The 22,886-nt window shown below is 36.4% G+C and overlaps 1 protein-coding gene across 7 annotated transcripts in view; it reads right to left on the bottom strand.

The window, feature by feature from the left end:
- Positions 1 to 4,138: 4,138 nt before the first annotated feature.
- The window catches only part of mef2cb (myocyte enhancer factor 2cb), a 75,246-nt gene continuing 56,498 nt past the window's right edge, over positions 4,139 to 22,886 (bottom strand). For 2 of the 7 annotated variants that reach the window (XM_059550165.1, XM_059550164.1), the window contains 7 exons: positions 18,629 to 18,775; positions 16,455 to 16,599; positions 14,969 to 15,043; positions 7,988 to 8,160; positions 6,994 to 7,123; positions 5,993 to 6,128; positions 4,139 to 5,735 (listed from right to left, as the gene is read on the bottom strand). In XM_059550165.1, the coding sequence (XP_059406148.1) occupies positions 5,372 to 5,735; positions 5,993 to 6,128; positions 6,994 to 7,123; positions 7,988 to 8,160; positions 14,969 to 15,043; positions 16,455 to 16,599; positions 18,629 to 18,775 (1,170 nt within the window). In that variant the 3' untranslated portion in view covers positions 4,139 to 5,371. Of the gene's footprint in view, positions 5,736 to 5,992; positions 6,129 to 6,993; positions 7,124 to 7,987; positions 8,161 to 14,968; positions 15,044 to 16,454; positions 16,600 to 18,384; positions 18,523 to 18,628; positions 18,776 to 22,886 lie in introns of all 7 variants that reach the window. The other 5 variants (XM_059550169.1, XM_059550166.1, XM_059550168.1 and 2 more) reach the window with 5 other exon arrangements.

The raw sequence follows: 22,886 nt of genomic DNA, 5'->3' as shown, positions 1-22,886 counted from the left end.
TTGAAAACATATCCACACATTGGCTATACGGTAGATTTAATTGTTAGTCCGTTATATTTTTGTTACCCTCAATTATCTCTCAATTAGTAATGACTAGGCTAACTGTCGCTCTTGTTGCAAATTATATCCCGTAGCCTATGTGCAGTTAACTGTAAAAACACGAGGGGAAAGTCGTTTATACTAGACTACTTTCCGCTTTCTTACTTAAGACAGACCCCTTAAAAAAGCCAGGAAATGTGTTATAGAAAGCAAAGGTTAAGTTTCTTTTTAAAAATGTAGCCTAATTTAAAAAACATTGTCGAAGCCACTTTTGACCAATACGCGGGTTACATGCGATATAATAGAAATGCGTGCTCAAGATCATGCAGTTATAGCCGTAATGCTTATTGCACGGATTTTTAATGTATTATTATTATTATTTTTTTTTTACATTGTGATAACCGCTTTAAAGCATACAGTAATATCCTAGTAGTAGGCTACTAACGCGCATAGTTTCATTTAAAATTAATCTTAAATGCCATGCTAGTAAAAAAAGACTTTACAGTTAGCTATATGTTCACTTGATGCTTGTCAAAAATACACCTGCATGCCCTCCTTTTCTATAAAGCTTATTGACGAGCAAATGCATTTTTATTATTGATTTTATGTATGCTAGAAAGAAAGAAAGAAAGAAAGAAGGTGGCTCGTTCGAAAATTTTTCGATATTCTTCCCACAATATCCGCAACTAATGTAATAGCCTATTTGTCGATGATGATTAAATGTAGACTATCTAATGGATGATGAATAAAAACCAAATTAATTAAATTAATAATAAATGAAAACAAAATAACTAAAAGCAGATTAACGTCTAACAAACTTTTTCGTTTTGCTTTCGCTCATTTCTTAGCAGAAAGCTACCATCAGAATGAGTTTATTGCAATGATTATAGCTGTGCCCATAAGAGCTTTTATTTATTTATTTTTTTTTTTTATCGTGAAACGTTTCAAAGTGTTCCATATATTAATGGTATTTATGACGTTTTACATTTTACAAACCTTTTACAAAATATCTGTTCATTTATTAATTGTCCATTTGGCTCGCAATTATTTAGCGTTAATACAGATACAAGATTTCAGTTTTCAGTTCAAGTTTAGACTACAAATTATTTCAAGTGCACCTTTGATTCTGTTTTTTTTTCTTCTATGTTTTCGTTTGTTGTGTTCGTGTATAATGTTTTTTTGAAAGATTTGTGAAAGTGTAAAATGTAGGAGAGATAATATCTTCTGTGCAACATCTGGAGGAGTGGAAAATAATGTTGATTAAACGTTGAAATAATCTCTCTGTTGTGAGTGTCTTTTTGATCATCACAGGCAAACATACATACATTTTAGTTTTATATAGAGCTACAATAGTATATATTTAAATGATCCATATCAAAGTTTGAGTTTACTCAAGAGCATCATTTACATATAGCCTATAGCCTAGCCTATAGGACAACTTCATGATGCTCTCAGATCTGGGGAAAAATACAAATGAATTACAAAATTAAATTCACAAATGCCCAGAATATTTGTGATGAAAGTGGCCTATTTTAAATATTCAAATGTTACATTATATGTACAAGGCAGGTCAATAGCAAATAATGCGATCAAGCAGCTAGAAACAGCTTAAAATGCACTCAGTAACAAAAAAACAAATAAAATTCGGCACATAATACAAATAGCCTACAAAAGTAATGTCTAATCAAAGAGTATGAATATGTAGCATACGTAGAGTTTGTGCAGTATTATTGTATGTTTAACACGTTTTACAGAGATTAGTTCAGTAATCTCAGTTTCACCGTAGAAGCAGGGGAATGAAATAAGGCAAAAATCTGTAACAATTGTGACATCTTGTGGCCAGAAAGACTTCAACAGCCTCCACTGTTTTTACAATGTAATAATCTTAGGTCTTGCATTTTCCTGAAAACCTCTTACATTGTTTAGGCAATTAATAAACCAATGCACAAATTCAAAGGTCGATAGTTTAGACTAGGCTATAACGCGTAGCCTACACATTAAATCTACTGTGTTACTACTGTTAGCCCTAATACCAGTCTACTAATAAATGTTAGCCCTTTGGCTGGAATGTAAAAACAAATATTTGATTAACATTCTGGAGCTAAACGTAGCCTGTTTTCAAGGGAGACAAGAAGAAACTCTAGCTCAGAGGTTGTTAACTTTATCTGAGGGATGGTCAGGTGTGTTCATCAGAATAACCTTAGATTAAACATGTAATGTTACTTTCACAATCCTTCAATTTGGGCGACCAAACAATATTAAAGCAGAAGCAAAGCAACCGTTAACCGTTTTGAAGCTCTTACCTCCCTCAGAACACGAAAAGCTGTATAGATGTTTAAATGTTTTCTTCCTGTTTATGGTTTCGTTGCTTTATTCTACTATGCTTTTTAGGAGGTTTGGCTGTGTAGGACGTTGTTGAAAGGTAAGTAATCTCGAAAATTCTACACTCTAAACTCAGGAAAATGCGAGGTGTTAAGCTTCCGGTGCCATATATGGACTGGCCGCTGTGCACGCGACAGAAAAGCGCCTGAAAGCCTTCTGATTGGCTGAACAAACCCAATAGATATTCGTGTGATCTATTGGGCCAGTTTTTTTCAATGGTATCTTTTAAGAAACAGGATTCAATTTTACAAAACTGTTCTGAGAGGTTGTGTGAATGTACGATGAATATAATTTCATATTTTATTCAGTCAAACTAAGTGTTTGCTGACTATCCTATATCCTATAGCTTCTATTGTGCATAGCTACAAACCATGGATGGTAAAGCCTTGCGCATATTTGAAGACAGGCCCATGCATGCTGACCATAATAATAATAACAACATTAATAATTATGTACCGATGTTTCTGCGATTAACCATTTTGAGTGAACAATGTTTGGTTTAGAGATACTGGCTAAATACATGTTCACACAGACATCTTGCAGTCAAGTTGAGGGACAGAACACAATAAAAATCACACCAGGACGTCTGTGTAACTAAGAAAGCCAGTAACTTTACTGAATTCTCTGCAAAATACAAATACCTTTTTTTAGTCCCAGCAGGAGAAACAATTTTTATTCCATACATTAATTTTTACTACATTACAGCTGAATCAAGTCCCTTGAGATACAGAGATGTGGTTTAATTTAATGACATCTTGTCTTCAAGTGGCGACAAAGTCCAGCTTGTGCCGCTGAAAGCCTCTTTCTTCTGGTTAGCTGTAGGTTTATACAAGCTACATTTGTTACTACAGAATTTTTCAGCATTTATTTTTCATCTTTATTTTGTTAATTATATACTTAATGGAAACAACAAGAGAAATAGAGAGATAGAGAGAGGAAAAAACTAAAAGGTCAACCAAAAAAAAAAAAAATTCTATTAAAAAAAGCAAAGAAAATTAACCGGAGCCATATATGGACAGTTAAAATCTATATAACAAACAATGGCGTTTTCACAATACTGTACACTTGTTAGTTAGAGGAGAATGTTCCCCATTCTCAACAAGACCAACTCGTTTGAAAGGTAATCTGAGCTACTGGGAGGGTGAGTCAGAGGTACCAGCCACTAGCAACTTGTGAAGAAACACCAAAAGGATAATGGATCGGCAAACATAACATCACTTGTCTTTGGTAGAAAAAACAGACTTACACATGTCCTGTCAAAATTACAGAATACACAATGATAGCTATGTATATCAACTGAACAAAACTAGTCACAATCCACTAACTGATGATATAAGCTTACACAAGCAGTCATGAGGTATCTATGACTGTGCTGTCGCATATTAGAAAATCTTCAGTGCAATGTCTATTAATGTGACACTGGAAAATGTTGTGAATATTCCAGACCAAAGTGGATACTTTGTGCTTATTAAAAAGGGGTGGGGGGTCATGTTTATGAGTGCAACTTAAATTTGAAAGCATCATTCTGAATGCATTTGCCCCTGAAAGACTCAATCCGGTGAAGGGAAAAAAGAAGGGGAAAAGAAAAACGATTAAACGTATGCAACTGCACATCCCCACAATGGGGAAAACATTATGACCATATTTTTTTTATCATATATATTCATATATTAGAAAGCTATACACAAGCATGTTAATTTCACAGATTAAAAAAAAAAAAAAAAAGATTCTTAATATTGATATTCAATATACTTAGAAATACACATTTAAAAACAAAACTTCTACAAAGAAAGAGAGAGAGAGAGAAAAACACTGAGCAAAGCAAGGGTTCACTGTCTTAGTTTTCGTGGCTTACGGTTTGAAAAGCCCAAGGTTTCTCATCCTTTTTCATTTCTCATATAAGCAAAGCTATCAAAACACATTCTGGCTCTTATAAACTACAAAAAGCCACAAAAATGCTTTGCATTGTATTCCTTTTTGATATGAAAATATAAGCAAGTGTATCATACTTTTTTTTTCTCTTTTTCTTATTTTAATACTGAACAACAACTGCAAATCCTAGGTTAAAATGTCATCAGACTGAAGTAACATGGCTCTTAATTTAAAGTCCTTCATCCCTGTCCTACTATTTTCTTTCATCAGCAGGAGAGTTTTTTGTTTATATTTTTTTCTGAAATACCCACTCCCCCATAACTTAACCAAAGAACCTGCACATATATCTGCACAATCCTTCGAAATTCTTGCATAACAGTTATGTTTGTGTGAAATCAGCAACCTTGACCCTTCCCCCGTGTCCCAGCCTTTTCTCTATGTACAATACGTTGAACCTGCAACATGACATTGTCACCCATAACATACATTTAGCGAAGAGGCCCTCCTGAAGAGAGTGGCACCAAAAAAGGAATCTGTACATATTGTACAGGTACAACGACTCAAGTGCTAAGCTGTCACCTCCGCGATACGCTCTCTGCTGTGCTCCTCTTGTGGCTGAACATCACTGAGGCATGTACTTTGCAAAAAAAAAAAAAAAAAAAAAGAAGAAGATCCGAGAGTACCTGACACATTTTGTTGGTTTGTTACTCTGCATACATGTACACCTACACAACGTGTAAATATATATGCATATATGGTAATTCTTTACATTGTTTTCCACACACTGCACATATTATGCATAGTAACCCCACCCACTAAACCCTCCCCAACCCTGGTGTATCAGTCCTCCTTGCCGCTTCCCTCCCTGAAAACCCATCAATCACAACAATATGTATATTAGACAAAATCTGTTGAAATAATAATAATAATAATAATAATAAAAATACAGGTAATTTCGAGAGCACTTCCTCCCCTCTCTACAGCAAATCAGAGGATAAGAGCAATGATTAGCGTGTGAGCTGCTTCGCATGGGGAGGTCAAGATCGAGGATGGGGCAGTCCAAGGGAGGCATGGCTTATCATGTGGCCCACCCCTCCGAGAGGCGGACACGCTTGATGGATGGGCTGTCTTGCTCATCCAGACCGGGCCGGCCCAATCCTAATGGCGTATGGAAGTCGGGACGGTGGTCGTCGCGGTCGCTGCCTTCATGTGAGCTGCCGCAGCTGCTGAGGCTGTCGGCCGGGGAGCGGCCCGAGTCCTGTCGCCCCTGTGGGGGCAGGCCCTGGTGCTGCTGGTGGGACAGTGGCGGGCCATAGCCGGCGGGCGTGGTGCTGCTGGATCGATCTCTAGGAGGAGAAACAGGTTCGGACTTGATGTGCAGGCTTTGAGTAGAGGGCAGGGAGAGATTTGAACCCTGACATAAGTGAGTGCTAGAGCAATTTCTGTAGGAAGGAAAGGAAATGAAGCGGGTTACGGATCGGAACGAGTGCTGGTGCACTCCTGTACACAGGTGCCAAAGATACAATCAAATCACGGACTTTTCTTTAACAATACTTCAACTTTTGCAGAATTGCGAAAAGTTTTCTATATAGAACAGTAAGAACAGTGAGAGAAAGTTGCATATATTAAGTGCGTAAGAATTAAAACTGGCTATTTGACGTGTGTATGGGTGATTAAGTGCATGTGTGTTTGGACTTACCCCAGCTGACTGAGAGCAGAGTGCTGCATGTTCTGGATCTGATGCTGCTGCCATCCACTCATTGAACCCAGATGCAGAGTGTTGGCACTGTTGAAGCCAGATATCGAGGAGAGATCCGCACTGCTCAGAGAATATTCTAAAAGAAAACACATGACCTGGGTTAACATTTGCATCCGAAACTACCGTGCTGCTTATTTGGATAACAATGTCTCCGCCTGCTGGAGAGACAGAGCTATTACATACTAAATCAATGAGATTCTGCATTCAGTGTAGGTTTAACGCAGTAATAGCCAAACAATAAATAAATAAAAAGCATAATAATAAATAAAACAAATTAAGAAAAAAACAATTAATTCTAATTCTAATAATCTATACACATTTTCAAATATTAAAAAAGTGTAATTCTTATATTTAATAATATATTTAATACTGCAATATTGTTATACTTAGAAATAAAATAAACTTCTATAAAGAGAGAGAGAGAGAGAGAGAGAGAGAGAGAGAGATAGAGAGAGAAAATCTTTAATCTCAAATTTCATGGTTTAGGTTGAAAAGCTCAAGATTTCTTTTACATCCATAATAGACAATGAATTAAATGCATAGAGAGTTTGCATTAATTTCATCTGGGTTTAATAAAGTAATTATACATTAAAAAAATTAATAAGTAAATCAATAAATAAACGAATTAAATGTTTAAATGTATTCATTCTTTATTCTAATTATGTCATTTTACAGTAATTAGTAATAGATCACTGAACAGTATTTTAGATTGTAATTTTAACAGTAATTATTATATTATTTGTATAATAAACATTTTATTTATTTATTTATTAATAAAAATTAAACATTAAAGTGATATAACTATAAAAATAACATTTATTCCTCTATCTGAAAACTTTTTAAATATTATGCTTAAGATGTGAAATCAGTATATAGTACAAAGTGTATTTATTATTAGTGTTTGTGAATATAGTTTTAATAGCAGGTCAAGTGCTACCTACCAGTACCATATGAGGTGGAAATGGCTGATGGGTAGCCACCCATTCCCTGTCCCGGTAGAGTAGGTGTCGCTACAGAAACCACGGGGGTCGCCAGTGACTGCGCGGACTGAGAGTTGTTTATTCTCTGATTCTAGAAGAAGAGGAAGAGAGCAGAGGAACACATATAGATGACTTATCACATCAACAGACTTGAACATATCTGCATCTTCATCAAAACATCCCCCCAAAAATAAAGAATGAAAAAATAATCGCTTGACATAAAGCACCACTGAAGCCTCTCAACCTATGATTTCCAATCCCTCATAGGGCATTGGTCGCTATAGAAACTCAAGGTCTCCAAGGCAACAGAGGGTTGGAGGTGTTTTTTCCTCTTTTGTGGTGCTGGCATGATGACTGAACGATGTGACAGAGATTAAGAAAAGCAGAGGTGGAGATGGAGAGGTCAATAAGACCTGAAAATGAGGCTCTTATGACCACTAGATGTCACTCTGGAGCTTGGCTGTGTAAATGTTCCTTATTCACTAATATGACTTTTCCAGGTCAGCATGTGCACTATATTTGCATAAGAACAATAAGCTAAACAACATCTTAGGGCACGCTATTCGTTTTTTATGCACATGAGGATGACAAATTCCCTTCAGGTCTATTAGCCCGTGTCACGGGTTTGAGTTACAGTGTCACTTACCAACAGAAGGTCAACATCCTCAGACTGATGGCAGTAAAGGGAGGGTGATAAATCCAGAATTAGTCAAGCTGAGGGCCACCTATGAGACTATGTGAACCTACAGGTGAGCACTTTGCTAAACAACACCAAAGCTGAGGAGACTGATTATGAAGGACTCTCTATTTTCTTTTAAGTTTAGTTTATGAAACTACTGGAGAGGAAATGAGAAGAAAGGACAGGAGAACCACAGACGATTATGAAGGAACTGGGGTGCATGGGTTGTATCATCAGGGCTCTTAGTAAAACGTAATGCCTAACACATGAACTTACAATAGAGGGCATGTTGTTCTTGGCCCCGGGTGGGATGAGAACTCGTAGGTCAGGTTTACGGCTGTTCATCCCCAGGTTCACTGGTGGAGGGGACTTGGCCTGCATGCTTTTGTTCATGCCTCCGGAGGACACCAGAAGTCCTGGAGAGTTACGATGGTTTCCATAGCCATTTCCTAATGTGAGACAGAAAGGGAGGGGAAAAGGCGTTAGACACAAGAGAACCAAATTAAGTACATCAAACTTTCACCATGCCACACAATTTAAGCTTCATTTGACTCTCTCGCCTGCACCAGAATGCACCATTTCCACCGTCATCTACTGTGAAGCCTCTATTCAAGCCTGTCTGCAGCTCTCCACACGGTTCCAGTGAGCCTTCACCACATGCAGCCATTAAACACCGTTTTATCCGTTCTGGAGTATTGCAACCATCTTTCACCAAGAATGTGCTCTTTCAATTCGACGTTTCCACACCATTTCACACAACTTTCACCTCCACCACCACTCATTCATTTGTACCAAGCACTTAGTAAACACACCCTCTCATTCACCCTCCATCGAACCAAACCAGACTAATTCAGCTACCCCAAATCACCCCATCACGCTCGGATGATTTTCACTCATGAATCATTATATGTCATTATGATTCAAAATATGGTTTTTGTCGGCCTCTGGGTAAAAAGATCCAAGTTCCCTGATTCAACTGATTATCAAGGATAAGCTACATTATTTTTCTTGAAATTCTTAAAAGGTAGTACAAAATATTTTAAAAACAGCAACATTTTGACTTTGAAATTAATATGAGATACCATTACATTATTTTATTTATCCAAATTATTACATAATCACTCATTAGTTGTAAAACCTTTAATAACTATTTACTTCATATAGATTAAAAATATATGAATCTTATTAATTTTATAATCAGAAATGTAAAAGGCATGTAAAAAAAAATATATATATATATAGAAATTTATATTTATTTAATTGTCATATATAGTGATGTAAAGGGCTAAAAAAATGGCTTTGAACAACCACAATTCATTCTTTGCAATGGGTAAACAGTAGTAAATTACCCTGCATGTGATCCTCAAAAAAAAAAAAAAAGAATTTTTTTTTTTTTTTTTAACAAAACAAACCAAAACATAAAAACAAACAAACAAAAAACACAAAACATAAAACATAAAACATAAACCAAACCAAACCAAACAAACAAAAAACAATCACTGGTAAGATTAATGGTTTAATTCATTATTATTTGTGCTAATATTTTCTAAAAAGTATTAAAATGTAACTTGGTAAAAAATATGATGCAAGTCTAGTCTTTCTAAAGAGTGCAAAGGTCTATGTGAGCTAAATGTAAAGAGGATGAGGTGTTTGGTCTAAAGCTAAACCGAATTGATGACAGATTGCTTGAGAATGTTTCTGTTTCTGAGCAAACTGTTGCAGCATTATGTCTCTTTAAAAAAAGTTGAGAGTTGAAAATGTGGAGTGTGGGTAGATGAAGAGAAAGAGAGAGGAGAGAGATGAGGCTCATTTGTTCCTCTCATGGTTTTGCGGTAAGGAGGCAGGTGTTTGATGAATAGAGACAGGTGGCATGCGTTGGTGCTTTAAGAGCTCATGTCAAATAAGAGCAAAACAGTAGAAACTTAATTAGAAAGCTCATTTAAAAAAATTATTCATTTAAAAATTTTATTTTTTGACAAGAACATTGATGTTTTTGTTCAAAAACTTAATGTAAGACAAATTCATTTCCTTATTTGGAATGAATAAAAATCCTGCAAATCCATTACATTTAATTTTGAAATATTTGAATGTACAATATAAGGGAGAAAATGGATTCTGAATGATATTCCAGTCATTTCAGGACCCTTTATTTCAACTGTAAAAGATCACTCCAAGTCCCATCTGGAGCACAATGGGAAGGTTGCCACTATCACATCTCATCTCCCAAAGCAGCAGTCTCTATAAATTACATAAAATCCATGGCCCTTAAGTATTGACAGTGAAGGCCATCATTTGGCAATCAATGACAAATACATGTGTGCACATGTGGCTTTCTCTTATGACTACCAGAAATGGATCAGACAAGCAATCTTTATTCCTCATCCACAATTGCTAACCCAACTTCATCATCTCCAAAGAACCAGAGAGAGTACATTATACTGGAAAAAATACAGAGTACAGAGTCTTTGTTTCAATCCAAATCCATCTAGTGTTTTTTTTTTTGCTTTCGAGGGGGAAAATGTGGAGTGCTGCATGGCTTTTGCCTCTTAAAAGAGGGTTAGGAATTATACGGTAGACATAAATGAATTTCCCAATCATACACTCGAGAGGAAAACTAGATGCAGATGTCGTCCTCTGCAATTTCGCCATGGTGATTTTTCTTTAATTTGAAGGCGATGGTTTTTGTTGTTTTCAAATAAGAAGTCTTGAAAGCGCAATTTGCACGATTCAAGGAAAATAAGGAGGACACGAGTCGGGAACCAGGAAGAGTAAGTGTGATTGTGAGAGACTGTGTTTGTACAAGTGTGAGCGGGTGGATGTTAATGCCATGTGCACTGGTACACTTCCTGTCTCCTCATAGTGAAGTACGAGGCTCAAAAAACAGCTGGTTTGAGCTCTTCTCTAAACACTTAAACAGCTACACTTCATTGTTCACAGTGGAGATGAGGAAATAACACAGCATTTGATCCCATGCATCTGATAAAAAATATATTTCCACATTTAAATGAATATTAGGGGTTCAGTGCAAGTTGAACTCAATCCACAGCACTTGTGGCATAATGCTGATAAAAAAAAAAAAAACTTATCCCTGCTTTTTTCTCTCTAAAATAATAATAATAAAAATAAATAGCAATTATAAAAATCTTCCCCTAGTGAAAGTTAGAGTGACTATACTAAAATGAATTTTAAATATATTTATTTAATGCTAAGTAAATTAAAAATACATTCACATATTTATGTACTTAATAAATTATAAGAAAATGAAATTTGCATTGTGAAGGTAGTACTCTGAATAAATTATATATTTTTTATATCAGTAAGTCTCAAGAGATATGTCACTAAATATGTTAACAGATTTGAACTGTATAACATAAATGTATTTTAAATATATTAATATTTTTTTTAACAGTGTCACTACAGTGATAAACTTACAATGGAAATAACTGGGACAATTTGTAAACATTAAAATCACTTTTTTTCTATAGTATAGCCACAATACAATAACAATATGCATGTTGACATGATTATGAGAAAAAAACTATTTGTAAGTGCTTTTATAAAATTATATGCTTAACATATCTGCTTATCCTTAAATCCTTAAAAATTCACTTCAATTATAAGTGTCTAACCTTAATTTTGATATGTGTATTTATGTCTTGTACCGAAGTCAAAATCTTCATTTAAAGTCTTTCAACAAATCAGGCCATATATAAGGTTCAGTGTATAACTGTGCATATGGACCTTTTTTAGATTTAAGCCATTTGACAAATGCAAATGATTACTGCACAAAAGGACAGAGCGATAGAAGCATTCATAGAGACTGGCCTTACTTCTGCTCCAGTAACCATAGGAACCTGTGATTTTGTGATGTGCGCAGATGAATTAAATAGCCTTGTACAGTACAGTACACCCTGAGCCAATCGTGAAACACATGGAGTGCTCAGATCGCACAGACCGAGGTGTAGGCTATTTAACAAGCAGGCCACCGTCATTAATGATCAGCAATACCAAGCAAGAGTTAAAGTGACCCGTCAAGAGCAGACAGACGGACGACGTGTGCTAGACATAAAATGAGCCTTGGCGACTTGATTCAGGTGGCCAATAAGTAGCACAAAACTAATTTCTCTCATTCCATTCACTGACTTTTAAAGTTGTTTGTTCTAGAAGGCATCTGAGAGCCAAAACCAGCGCGCTAGGCCACAACAGTGTCCATCTTCTGACGCACACCGTTTCCCTCGCAAAAGCCACACAAGTCTCTCCCCTGTGCGCTTGTGGCCCAGCCTTCGCCCTCACAATGGGGAAGTGCTAAAATTACAGCTGCCCAGAAACGAGTGGTCCCCTCCTCACACACAAATCGCCTGATGTGTACACATGATAAAGGAGCCGATTCTATTTCTGGGGCTCTGCAGAGGAGAACTGTAAATGGGCTTGGCCTAAGTTTCCTCCCAGCGTCAAAGCAAGCTGACCGGCTAGTGTGGTTAAGTACACGCTCGCTTTCCCTGCGAGTTGGAATGTCTCTGATTTCTTGTTGTGGTGTAACGGCCTCATTGGATCCTGTTGTCCGTGTTTGTTGATTCGGTGTTGAGGTTTCAGGCCAGCCCTGGTTCTAGCAACTGAAAGAACTTCAGAGGTGTGGTGGGAGCAGATGCCCGGAAACAGTAAATTAACAATAATAATAAAAATAAAAAAACACAAAGAAAAACACTGCTATGAGACTCCACCTAAGAGGTAAAAAAAAAAGACTGGCCGCTTCACTTTCTCATGTGTTGGCTGACCTCTCCATATCTCATAGCACAACCCTATGTTTCACAGATACATAAATACACGTAGAAGAGGATTTGTGGTTGTCTGAGAATGCCAGGGTGTTCGCCGAGCAAATAACTGTCTGTGACAAACATCATACCATGACACACTCTTGATGGAACATGCTGTCAAAACAACAGTACATAGGGTAACTTGGGAAAAAAATTATTCAGATATAATATATACCGTATATATACAGACTCTACTGGTCAATTTTTTTTCCCTTAATGTTTATGCCTTTTATGTCTACCAAGGCTGAATGTTTTTGATTAAAAAAAAAAAAAAAAAGTTAATAATATTACAATCTAAAAAACCTGAATTTTCAGCAGCCATTATTTTAGTCTTCAGTGTCACATGATCTTTCAGAAATCATACTAATATGCTGATTGGGTGCTATAGTAAAATGTCTTATTATTATTATCAATGCTGCAAAACAGTTGATCATTAGAAAATTGAAAAGACAGCATTTATTATTATTTTTTTTTACTTTACTGTCTCCTTTGATTAATGTAATGCATTCTTGCTGAATAAATGTATTCAGTTTTTATACTCTTTTGAATAGCATTAAGAATCAAGAGGTAGCTAAGGGAGAAAGGAAAAAAAGACTTGAATATCCTTTATTAGACCATTAAAACTGAGACCGTTTGTGTCGTTTGACTCTCTTCAACTCTTGTTTCCAGAGTTGTGGCCTACATCAACTCCACACTGTGCCCTGTGTCAGCCTGTAGTCGGCACAGTGGCTATATTTGATGGCTATAGACCTTGAATGTGGACAGCAGGGCCACACTAACAAGTGGTACTTTTGTGCATTCGAGACAGTGAGGAGAGGGGGTCAGTTGACAGACCTCACCCTTACCCTCATACAATAGACCCCGGGCTAGACAAGGTTACCCAGCTGTGTCCCAGCAACTCAAAAGCCAAGTTCAAAACATCTACTGTCCTGCTTTAAATATCCAAGCCATGCTTCTGTAGTGACCACTGGTTAGTGGTTAAGACCGGCAGAGCTGCACACACACACGCACACACACACACGCACACGCACACGCACACACACACACACACACACACACACACACACATGCAGATGCAACACGCATACACAGACTTCCACATAGACTCAGAGGCAAACACAAGTCAAAGCACCACTGCGACTGTACATCTATCCCTTTCAAGTGGATCGTTCTTGTATACATAAACTCATGTACAAATGTTTCAAAAGCACTGGGCTGCTAGTTGATAAAATATGGTAAAGGTAAAGTATGTTTGGTAAAGTATGTTTCACTCCAAATATACGATAGTCGTTATCATACAAAAGACATACAGAAGTACAGGGTGAGAGGAGAGCTGTGTGCTGTCATGTTCAGACAGAAGCTTAAGCAAACAAACAGAGGAGACGGGTCAAACAGTGCAGCATCTGGTTAATGCCAGTATGCTTGTTTACCTCTTTACTAATAAAACACTCTGATATTTACAAAGCTTAGAGGGACAAACTATATAGAAGACTGATTTCACCAAATCTGACAAATTCAGCAAGAAAATTGTTAAAACCAAATACTAAAAGTTTTAGGGTCAGTAAGGTTATTGTTTTTGTTTTTGTAAGAAGTTTTAATTAAGTAAGGATGCATTAAATTGATAAAAACGACAGTAAATATATTTATAATGTTACAAAATATTTCTGTTTCATATAAACGCTATTCTTCTGAACTTTCTATTCATTAAGAAAAAAAATGGTTTCCACAAAAAAAAAAAGATAATAATAAAATAATAAAAAATATTCATTAGTAATCAGTACAACTGATTTGATCATTAATAATAATATGCAATCAGCATATGTGAGTGATTTCTGAAGGATCATGTGACACTGAAGACTGGAGTAATGGCAGCTGGAAATTCAGCTTTGTGGACATAGGAATAAATTGTTAAATATATTATTTGTTTTTTTAGTACAAAAAATAGAACAAAATTATTTATATAATATATGAATATATTAATTAATATAGAAAACAACTATTTTATTAAATTGTAATACATTTATTTTAAAATTGTAATATTTCACACTGATACCATTTTTAACTGTATTTTTGATCAAATAAATGTAGCATCAAAAACACAAGAGACTTTTAAAAACATCAAAAATCTTACCAACCCCAAACTTTTGAAGGTATTGCATATGCTACTTGATACACACATTAGAACAAAAACAATAATGTACAGTAATTATTTTGCAGGAACTGAAGTGATTTTTTTTTTCAGTTACTGTGGCTATTGGGTTTGAACCAATCCAGTACAGCCCAGGTCACTTAATGACTGAAGTCTGCAAAGAAATGACTGTGAATACAAGCCCAGCTTTTATAAACAGAACGTTCTGCTGAAAATTTGTGAGGCTGGTTAGAGCTGGAAGAGAATTTGTGCAGTTATTGGCTGAGTAAAAGTTGTGATGGAGAGGGAACATACTGTAGTATGTGGGGATGCCGTCCTTACCAGCACTGGTGCCCGCGCCAGTGGAGAGATCAGTGCCCATCAGACCACCTAGCATGGGAAGAGAAAGACAGAAAGAGAGAGATTTCACTCACTTCATAGCAACTGACATCCACATCCTACCACAAAATCTTCCTTCTTAAAACTGTCAGGTCATTTATTCAACTCCCTCAAGCCCCAGAGATCTTCCTCCCTCCCAGCGCGTTTAAGAGCGATGGAGACCGAAAGACTAATATAAGGTGACAGAGATGTGTGTGTGTGTGTGTGTCTGAGAAGAACAAAACACTGTCCTTTTCCACCTCAGCACACTTTTCTGAGGGGGAAGCAATGTGGCCAGCGGGGCTCGGCTGCGGTGTCCAAGAAAAATTACACATTTTTATTTTTAAGCATGCAGGAGAGCAAGTGTGGTCAGAGGTGTGCAGACTGGGCCAAAAATCATATTTAGCTAAGCGCTCCTGGAATACAGAGCTGATTGCATCAGGAGAAAGCAGTTTTAATGACAGAGCTGTGGGTGAGAGACTCTGTCTAATGAAGCAAGACATCACAACAATAACAAACGGCCAAAAGTGGATAGAAATATAGAGGAATGCTGATTATTCAATTAAATATTGGTAATGGTTAATTATTTCGAAAAATCTGAAGCCAGCATGAAAAAGAATTTGTAATTGCAATACTATTTTGAATAATTCTTTTAAAATAGTATTTTTTTCCTGAAAATGTCTGAAAAAGGTGTAGAAATGATTTTAACTCACACATTTTTAGTAAACAGTTATAAGTAAACGAAATATAAATATATTAATTTAATATAAACATTTTAATTTCTTGTAAAATTATCTTTAATAATTGTTTTTTTTTTAGTGTTGGTTACATCTGCAAAACAGAAAAGTTCCAGTGCCAATGAAACCTTAGTTAAAAAGAAAAATACATTTATTGCATAATAAGTATAGTTCAAATCTATTAACATATTTACTGATAACTCGAGACTTTCTGATTTTACATGTATAATTAAACTTTACTTGGCATATTACCTGTGCACAATGCACATATTTAATATAAAGTCTAAAATGTGTTTTAATGTCACCGTTGATGAGGATTGTATGATCTTTGAATAATATCAGACTTGAAATGCAACATATTTAAAGTGTACTTGAAATATACTTGCAAAAGTTACACTTAAGCACACTCAAATATACAAAGTTGGACTTCAGCACTACTTCTACACAATTAAAGAGGGTTAAGTACAAAATCAGTTGTTCCAATTTAGCAGACTTTAAGTATACCAGTTTAGTATACTATTAGTACAGTAGCAGTACATTTTATTAAGTACATAAATATAAAAATGTATTTGTAGTTTTCTTAGCATAAAGTAAATGTATTTCAAAAACATATATATTTTTCACTGGGGAAGTTTAATTAATAGGTTTTTTCGTTTTTAGACAAACTGTGTCCTATGTGTTTTTACCTGCACTAGGTGGTCTGTGTGTGACCCCGGGTGACATGCTGTTTCTCTGCAGGCCGTGGTGGGCCAGTGGAAGCAGGTTATGATTGCCTGGGTATATCTGGTTATTCACGGGGATGGGCATCTCGTAGGTGGAAGAGGGCACAGCCTGGTTGGAGGCAAAAGCAGTACATACACCATTAAGATAATTAGTAATTTAAACTACAATAACAATGGTAAAACAAAGAGTTAAACACATTGAATACAAATGAAAAGAGGAAAAAAAACAAGACAGAAATGAGCCATTTTGACAAATATGTTGCATACAATGCCTTCAATCCTTAAAGTATTTCTGTCCAGTTTCTCTGTTATCTACCGTAAATGAACATGCCGAGATGGCTCTAAAGTCTCTAAATCTCTGTAAATCCTCTTGTTCGCATCCCTGCAAAAGACGCAGGCTTAACCTTGAAGAGTCTTGTTCCTCCTTCATATTATGTTTTTAAGGACAAAATAGCCCCTAATTGTAGCCATGTGTCCTGAGGGTCTGTAAGTGCTCATCTGGGAAAGCATCAACTGACAGAAAGCGAAGAGGAGCCTCTCCCTCTTTCTCACTCTTTCATTCTTCATTAACTCACAAGGCCACAGCAATCATGGCTTGAGGCAGCCAAATATTTTCTCTCCGCAGTGAAGGTCTTGGTGGGCACTGCTTCACTTTCGTTAGGTGTTCATTTTTCCGTCTTTACCCTCATGTTCTCTTTGGAGTCTCAGAGACCCCAAGGCCCTTTTAATAGCTTGAAAAAATATTAGTCTGATGCTTCATGACTTTTTCTAATCTTATGAGAACTGATTATAAACCAAATTCTAATCTGATAACACCAACCATTTCTTGTATTTTTGCTGGAGTGCAAGTCAAATATGTTACTAGATCACATTTCTAAAAAATGCATGTCTATATTCTGAAAAAAAAGAAAAAAAAAAAAACAGAAATATACTGTTTAAATAATATCAACATAAAAAACCCTTACATGATTTAGTCACTCCAAACACAACATGAAAGAATCTTTAGCATGTTTGTGCAGCTATCCTAGACTCCAGCCTTTCTTCTCTCGTGTCTTTATTTTTTTTCTACAGAAAAGCTTTCCACGTTTGTATGTGTACGTGAGGCTAGGCATCTTCTGCATGGTGCCACTCTTCCTCTTTGTGCTACTTTTCTCTCTAACTGGGAAAATATAACTCAGTCACTGTGACCACTATCTTCACCACCATCGTTTACCACTCCACCCAACCCAAGCTAATTTTTCTAACCCTAACCAAAAAAACAAAAACAAACAAACACACACACTGAAACTTACTGGACAAACCTTTAAACACACACATACACACATCAGTATTTTGCTATCATTTTCGAAACACTCTCAAAATCGTGCATCATGATCATTTTGAAACGATCATTTATTTCATACAGCACTGGCAGATAGATAGATAGATAGATAGATAGATAGATAGATAGATAGATAGATAGATAGATAGATAGATAGATAGATGACACACATGTAGTTAGGAAAGAGCATGCGTCTTAAAGGTTCTTGTTTGAAATCAATCAGGCTCTTGGTTCAGACGTGTAATGAAGAGTATCTATTTCTGAACACCAATCAGTGAAAGGCCTTCCAACGCACAAAAAATACTCAGGAGGTTAATATGACTGTATTTCTTACAGTAATTGTCATTGTGCTTCTTGTTTTAGTCATATCTCAGATGTGCGATTATCTCCCATGCATCCAAAGGCAGTGTCAGTGTCATTACAAATGCTAGATATACTACATCTTCGTGAGTTCTATATATTGTACATAATGGTTAAATCAAGATTAGAATGAATTGCTTTGTTTCTTCAAATATGCTTGTTAGCATTGCTAGCTTTTAGTTTTTTCACCTCTCCTCTCTTCACTGTACTTACAGGGATCTTCTGAGTCTTGATCATTAGATCAAACTCTTCGTTAATCTGTTTGTATTTCTCCTCCGTGCACGGAGTGAGAGCGAGAGCAGACTCGAGCTCCAGGCTCTCGCCACCTTTGTTCTCCTTCTTGCTCAATGCCTGAAGGCCCATGCGCGGCAGTGAGTCAGAACACACGGAGAGACAGAAAAAGAGAGAAAGAGAAGAAAGTGTGAGAGGGCTTGTTGTCTGAGATGAAGGTACTTACACATATCCTCTGTCTGCTGATCATGTGCAGATCAATGTCATCGTTGATTTTACGGTACTTGTCCTCTGACTCTGGGCTGTGGCCCACCGAGTCGTCTGCGTCGGGGTCTGGGCTGTCACAGCCATTTAGACCCTTCTTTCTCAGGGTCTGTAAATACAAGTTTGCACACAGTTCAAGTACAAACCACCATGAAGACCCTCAGGTGGGTATCATACAAGTTGCATTTAGATGGGATTCAAAAATGAAGGTGAAAATCATTCATGTCGAGCCCACTACAGAATTCAGGGGAAACTGTCAAATATATAAAGTTAAGTAGCGCAACTGTTTGTAACATATATGATAACATTCCATCCTAGGAATATATTGTCTTTGAAAAGCAAATGGTTATTTTAAATTGTGACAATATTTCACAATATTACTGTTTATATTATATCAAATAAATGGTAATCATTAAAAACGTCTTCAAAAAATATTTTACCAAAATATTCTTTCAAAAATATTTTATTCCTTATAACTTTATTCTCTCACCAACCTCAAACTTTTCAATGGTAAAACATATATCTAATATAATAATAAAAAAATTTGAATTTTATTCTCTCACCAATCCCAAACTTCTGAATGGTGAAGTATGCATTTAATATAATAATGCTTTAATTTAATAATTTACTAATACTCAATTAATAACAATATTAATCACAAATCAAAATATGAGTCAACTTGTGAACAACAGTTTGAGAAGCACTAGTGCTAAATCTTTGAAGGGGTTGTTAATAAAGCAATTCAAGCTGATGGTTTCTTTTCTAGAATTCTTTCATGACTTGTTTGTTTTTAGATTATTTGCTTAAGGCCATGCTATTAATATTCATGTAATATGAAATAAATCATAGATATTCTTTGTAAGTTGTTTTAAAGGAAGTTGTTGAGAGACAACAGGATACACATACAGGAAGGGCCAGCCTAAAATGTAAACATGAATATTTAACCAGATCTGGGTACCAAAGAAAGAAACAAAAAATGTTCTAAATGTGATTTCAGCAGCTACAGCTCCTGACCACAGCACAGAGACGCCCATAGAGATTAACAGAGAGACACCCAGTGAACCTAAAATGATACAAGGATTCTTTTGAGATAACCATTAAGAATATAAACCAAAAATGTGTGATGAAGCTGAAAGGTTGTGCTATGCTTAAGCAAACAAGCTAGTGTAATGAGAAAAGACAGAATTGTGGGCTCTCCTGATATATTTAAGCAGCAGTTTCTCTCTCTGCCACCTGATGGCCACCTTCTAGAAGGAATGAGATCTTCCTCTCACAGTAGAGTCAATCTATGAGTGAGTGTCTACCAGTTGGGAAATGTTACTTTAATATTAACACTTAAAAAAAGAAAACCACCACATCTTTAATGACTAATAATTTAATTTAATATAAGCTATTGTGCTAATTGAATGTAGTTAAAGTTTCTACTGTCCTAGATGATATAAAATTAGCAGAAATTCTGTGAGGGACATAATGTTTTTGTGAAAAGAAGAAAAGAAGAAATAAAAACTTGCACCGCAGACCCATAAAAAAAGTCTTCAACTGTCATTATCTGCACGAGGTTTTACGTCTCATCAAAGCGAGATGTTCCACAGGATCAACTGTCTTTGAGTGTGGCGTGGCGGGATATTAGCCACCAGCTAACATATGTGCAGCTCAGGCTCACACACGCAGTCCTTCCCTGCCTTCATCTGCCTGTCTGCATCAATCACACGATAATTAATTTACTCTGCTGACGCGAGGGCTTGATGAAGGCGGGTTTCTCATCCTCTTTTCTTTGCTATGACACGCTTCTATTAGGTGTTGAGGGATTGTGTGGAGAGCGCAATGTGTGATGAGAGCTTTTTTTTGATTCCTTTATACGTATTGAGCTGATCAAATGCTTTGAAGATGAGTCCCGGCATGGCTGTTTTGTGAGATTGAAACAGAAAATGATGGAAAATTTGAGATATGGTGTCTCAGTCAGTAAAAAGATAAAGTAAACAACTACTATATATATATATATATATATACGCACACACAAAATAGTAAAGTAACAAATTAAATTAAACATCAAGAAAAACTATAAACAAAGATTGCTGGAGTATGTTTTACATGAAAATACCACAGTTTACCACAGTTAATTCAATTTGTTACTTAACCATTTCTTTGTAATTGTTTGTGAAAATTACTAGTGATTTCTGAGTTCAAATAAAATTGGTTACTTTATTTTTTCGCCTCAAATGATAGGTTGCCCCCTACTCAGGTACTCAGGTAGTGCCTCGGCAAAGGGGTGAAGGGAAGATTACGGTGTAGAGCGGCCGGCGTCGATCGGATGCAGGGGAGTGCGGAGAGACTGTAGTGTGCTGATGGGAGGGCATGCTGGCTGAGTGAGCGCTCAAGCAGGGATAGGAAGTTTAAGACCCAGCATGCAGCCGCTGTGAACCCCCTAGGTCCACCGCTATGCCACTCATTCCAGATATGTGCACCTGTCAGAGTATCCACACCTGTCACCAGCCCCCTCTCTCTTTCACACACACACATGCATATTCTGCTGTAGGGAGATAGAGTTAGCCAATCACAGAAGTATGCTGAAGCTGGCCATAAATGGCTAAACAAACATCCATTCCTCAGAGAAAAAGAGAAATACTCAGATGTTGCTCTTTCATAGCTCAGGAGGTTTGGTGGAGGTCTCACTTAAACAATCTTTGAAGCATCATATTTTTCTTAGGTTCACTTAAACTAAAAATAGAGTGAGACAGACAGTAAGTATACGGGGGTAATATTAATTATCAGAGATAACAACGGATTATGTGGTGTCTTGGCAAATATGAGCATATTTTTGATTACCAGGGTCCTTTTCTTAGTAGAAGTAGATTTAAGCAAAAGTCTCTATTTGGATTTCATTTTATCTCATTGCTGAGAAAAAAAAAATCGAGACTTTAAAAAGATCTGATTTAAAAATTGTATAAATGATGTAAACAATGAATACATTTAGTTTATATATGAAAACAGGTCATAATAATATATATTTTTTTATAAATGTTGTAATAATACAAATATAAATTTTATAAAAACAATAATAATGATAATGTTTAATAATTTGTTTAACTCTTGGACAGCTTGGAATCTTTCAAGGCCAGCCACTGATAACAGATCCATTTGTTCCACATCAGGTTACACAGGTCTGCTTCTAAGAAGAAGTAGGAGATTTAAGCAAAAGTCTCTATTTGAACTCCATTTAATGACATTGCTTTCTATGAGAAACAATTGAGATTTTAAACAGATCCCATTAGTAATTTTTCTTTTCTATGGGTTTTATAATGACTCACTAATAATCACTCCCATTTCTGAAGGGAGGCAAAACACAGAGCCAATGCAATTGATTTCCCAGGAAGCAACAGCTACATTAATGCTTCCAGTTCGCTGATCTAAAAATAAGATACAGTAGACAACAATACCCTGTACTTGGACCAAGCAGCGAGAACATTCTAAAGCCTTAATAGCTCCGCAAGATGAAAGCTGTGTGATCGTCCTTCCAAAACATTATCGATGAGAGGTAATCAATCTAACAAAGTGGAAAATGGCCAGGCAGGGGTGAGGGGGTTTGATAAAAAGCTAAAATGCACAGAGATAGTCAATAGAGGGCTATGAAGGGATGAGCGGCTGGAGGCTTCTGAGAATCAAGAATCAGTGGAGACAAGGGAGGGAAAAGAGTGGGAAGGAATGTCTCCTTCAGTGGTGTGCTCCTAATTAAACTCCTTCATACTTCTCATCCCTCCTGGCTCCTTTTGTCAGACCTTCTCTACAGGCTGAAGGCTAAATAATGGACTGATATCAACTATGGTCTTGCAATTCTAGCTGTAATCAAGCCAGAGAAACTCTAGCTCGAGTAGCCAAAGACGATTCCCAACTGTCTTCACTACTGATTATTTTACTCTGGCCTCATTTTAAAATCTGTACAGTGTCCAGTGCTCATTTAGACATCTAGTTAAAACCAGGCCAGATTGATGAGGGAGTCTGACCCAGACAGACCTCGTGGTTTATTTTCAAGAGGATTTCGGTTGTGGAATAGATCTGACAGGTTTTCAGGAAGGTTCAGAGAAAGTCCCACATTCAGCTCCTTTCTGTTCTTTCCTGTGTAGGGATGCACAATTAATCTGCACAATTATATATTAGGGGTGTAAATCGGATGGTTCGTCACGGTACGATATTGATTCTCATACCCAGCGATACGATATTTT

This window comes from Carassius carassius, chromosome 5 (genome assembly GCF_963082965.1).
Source record: "Carassius carassius chromosome 5, fCarCar2.1, whole genome shotgun sequence".
NCBI lineage: Eukaryota > Metazoa > Chordata > Actinopteri > Cypriniformes > Cyprinidae > Carassius > Carassius carassius.
The sequence above is the reverse complement of the archived record's forward strand: the minus strand, read 5'-3'. Positions and strand labels throughout refer to the sequence as shown.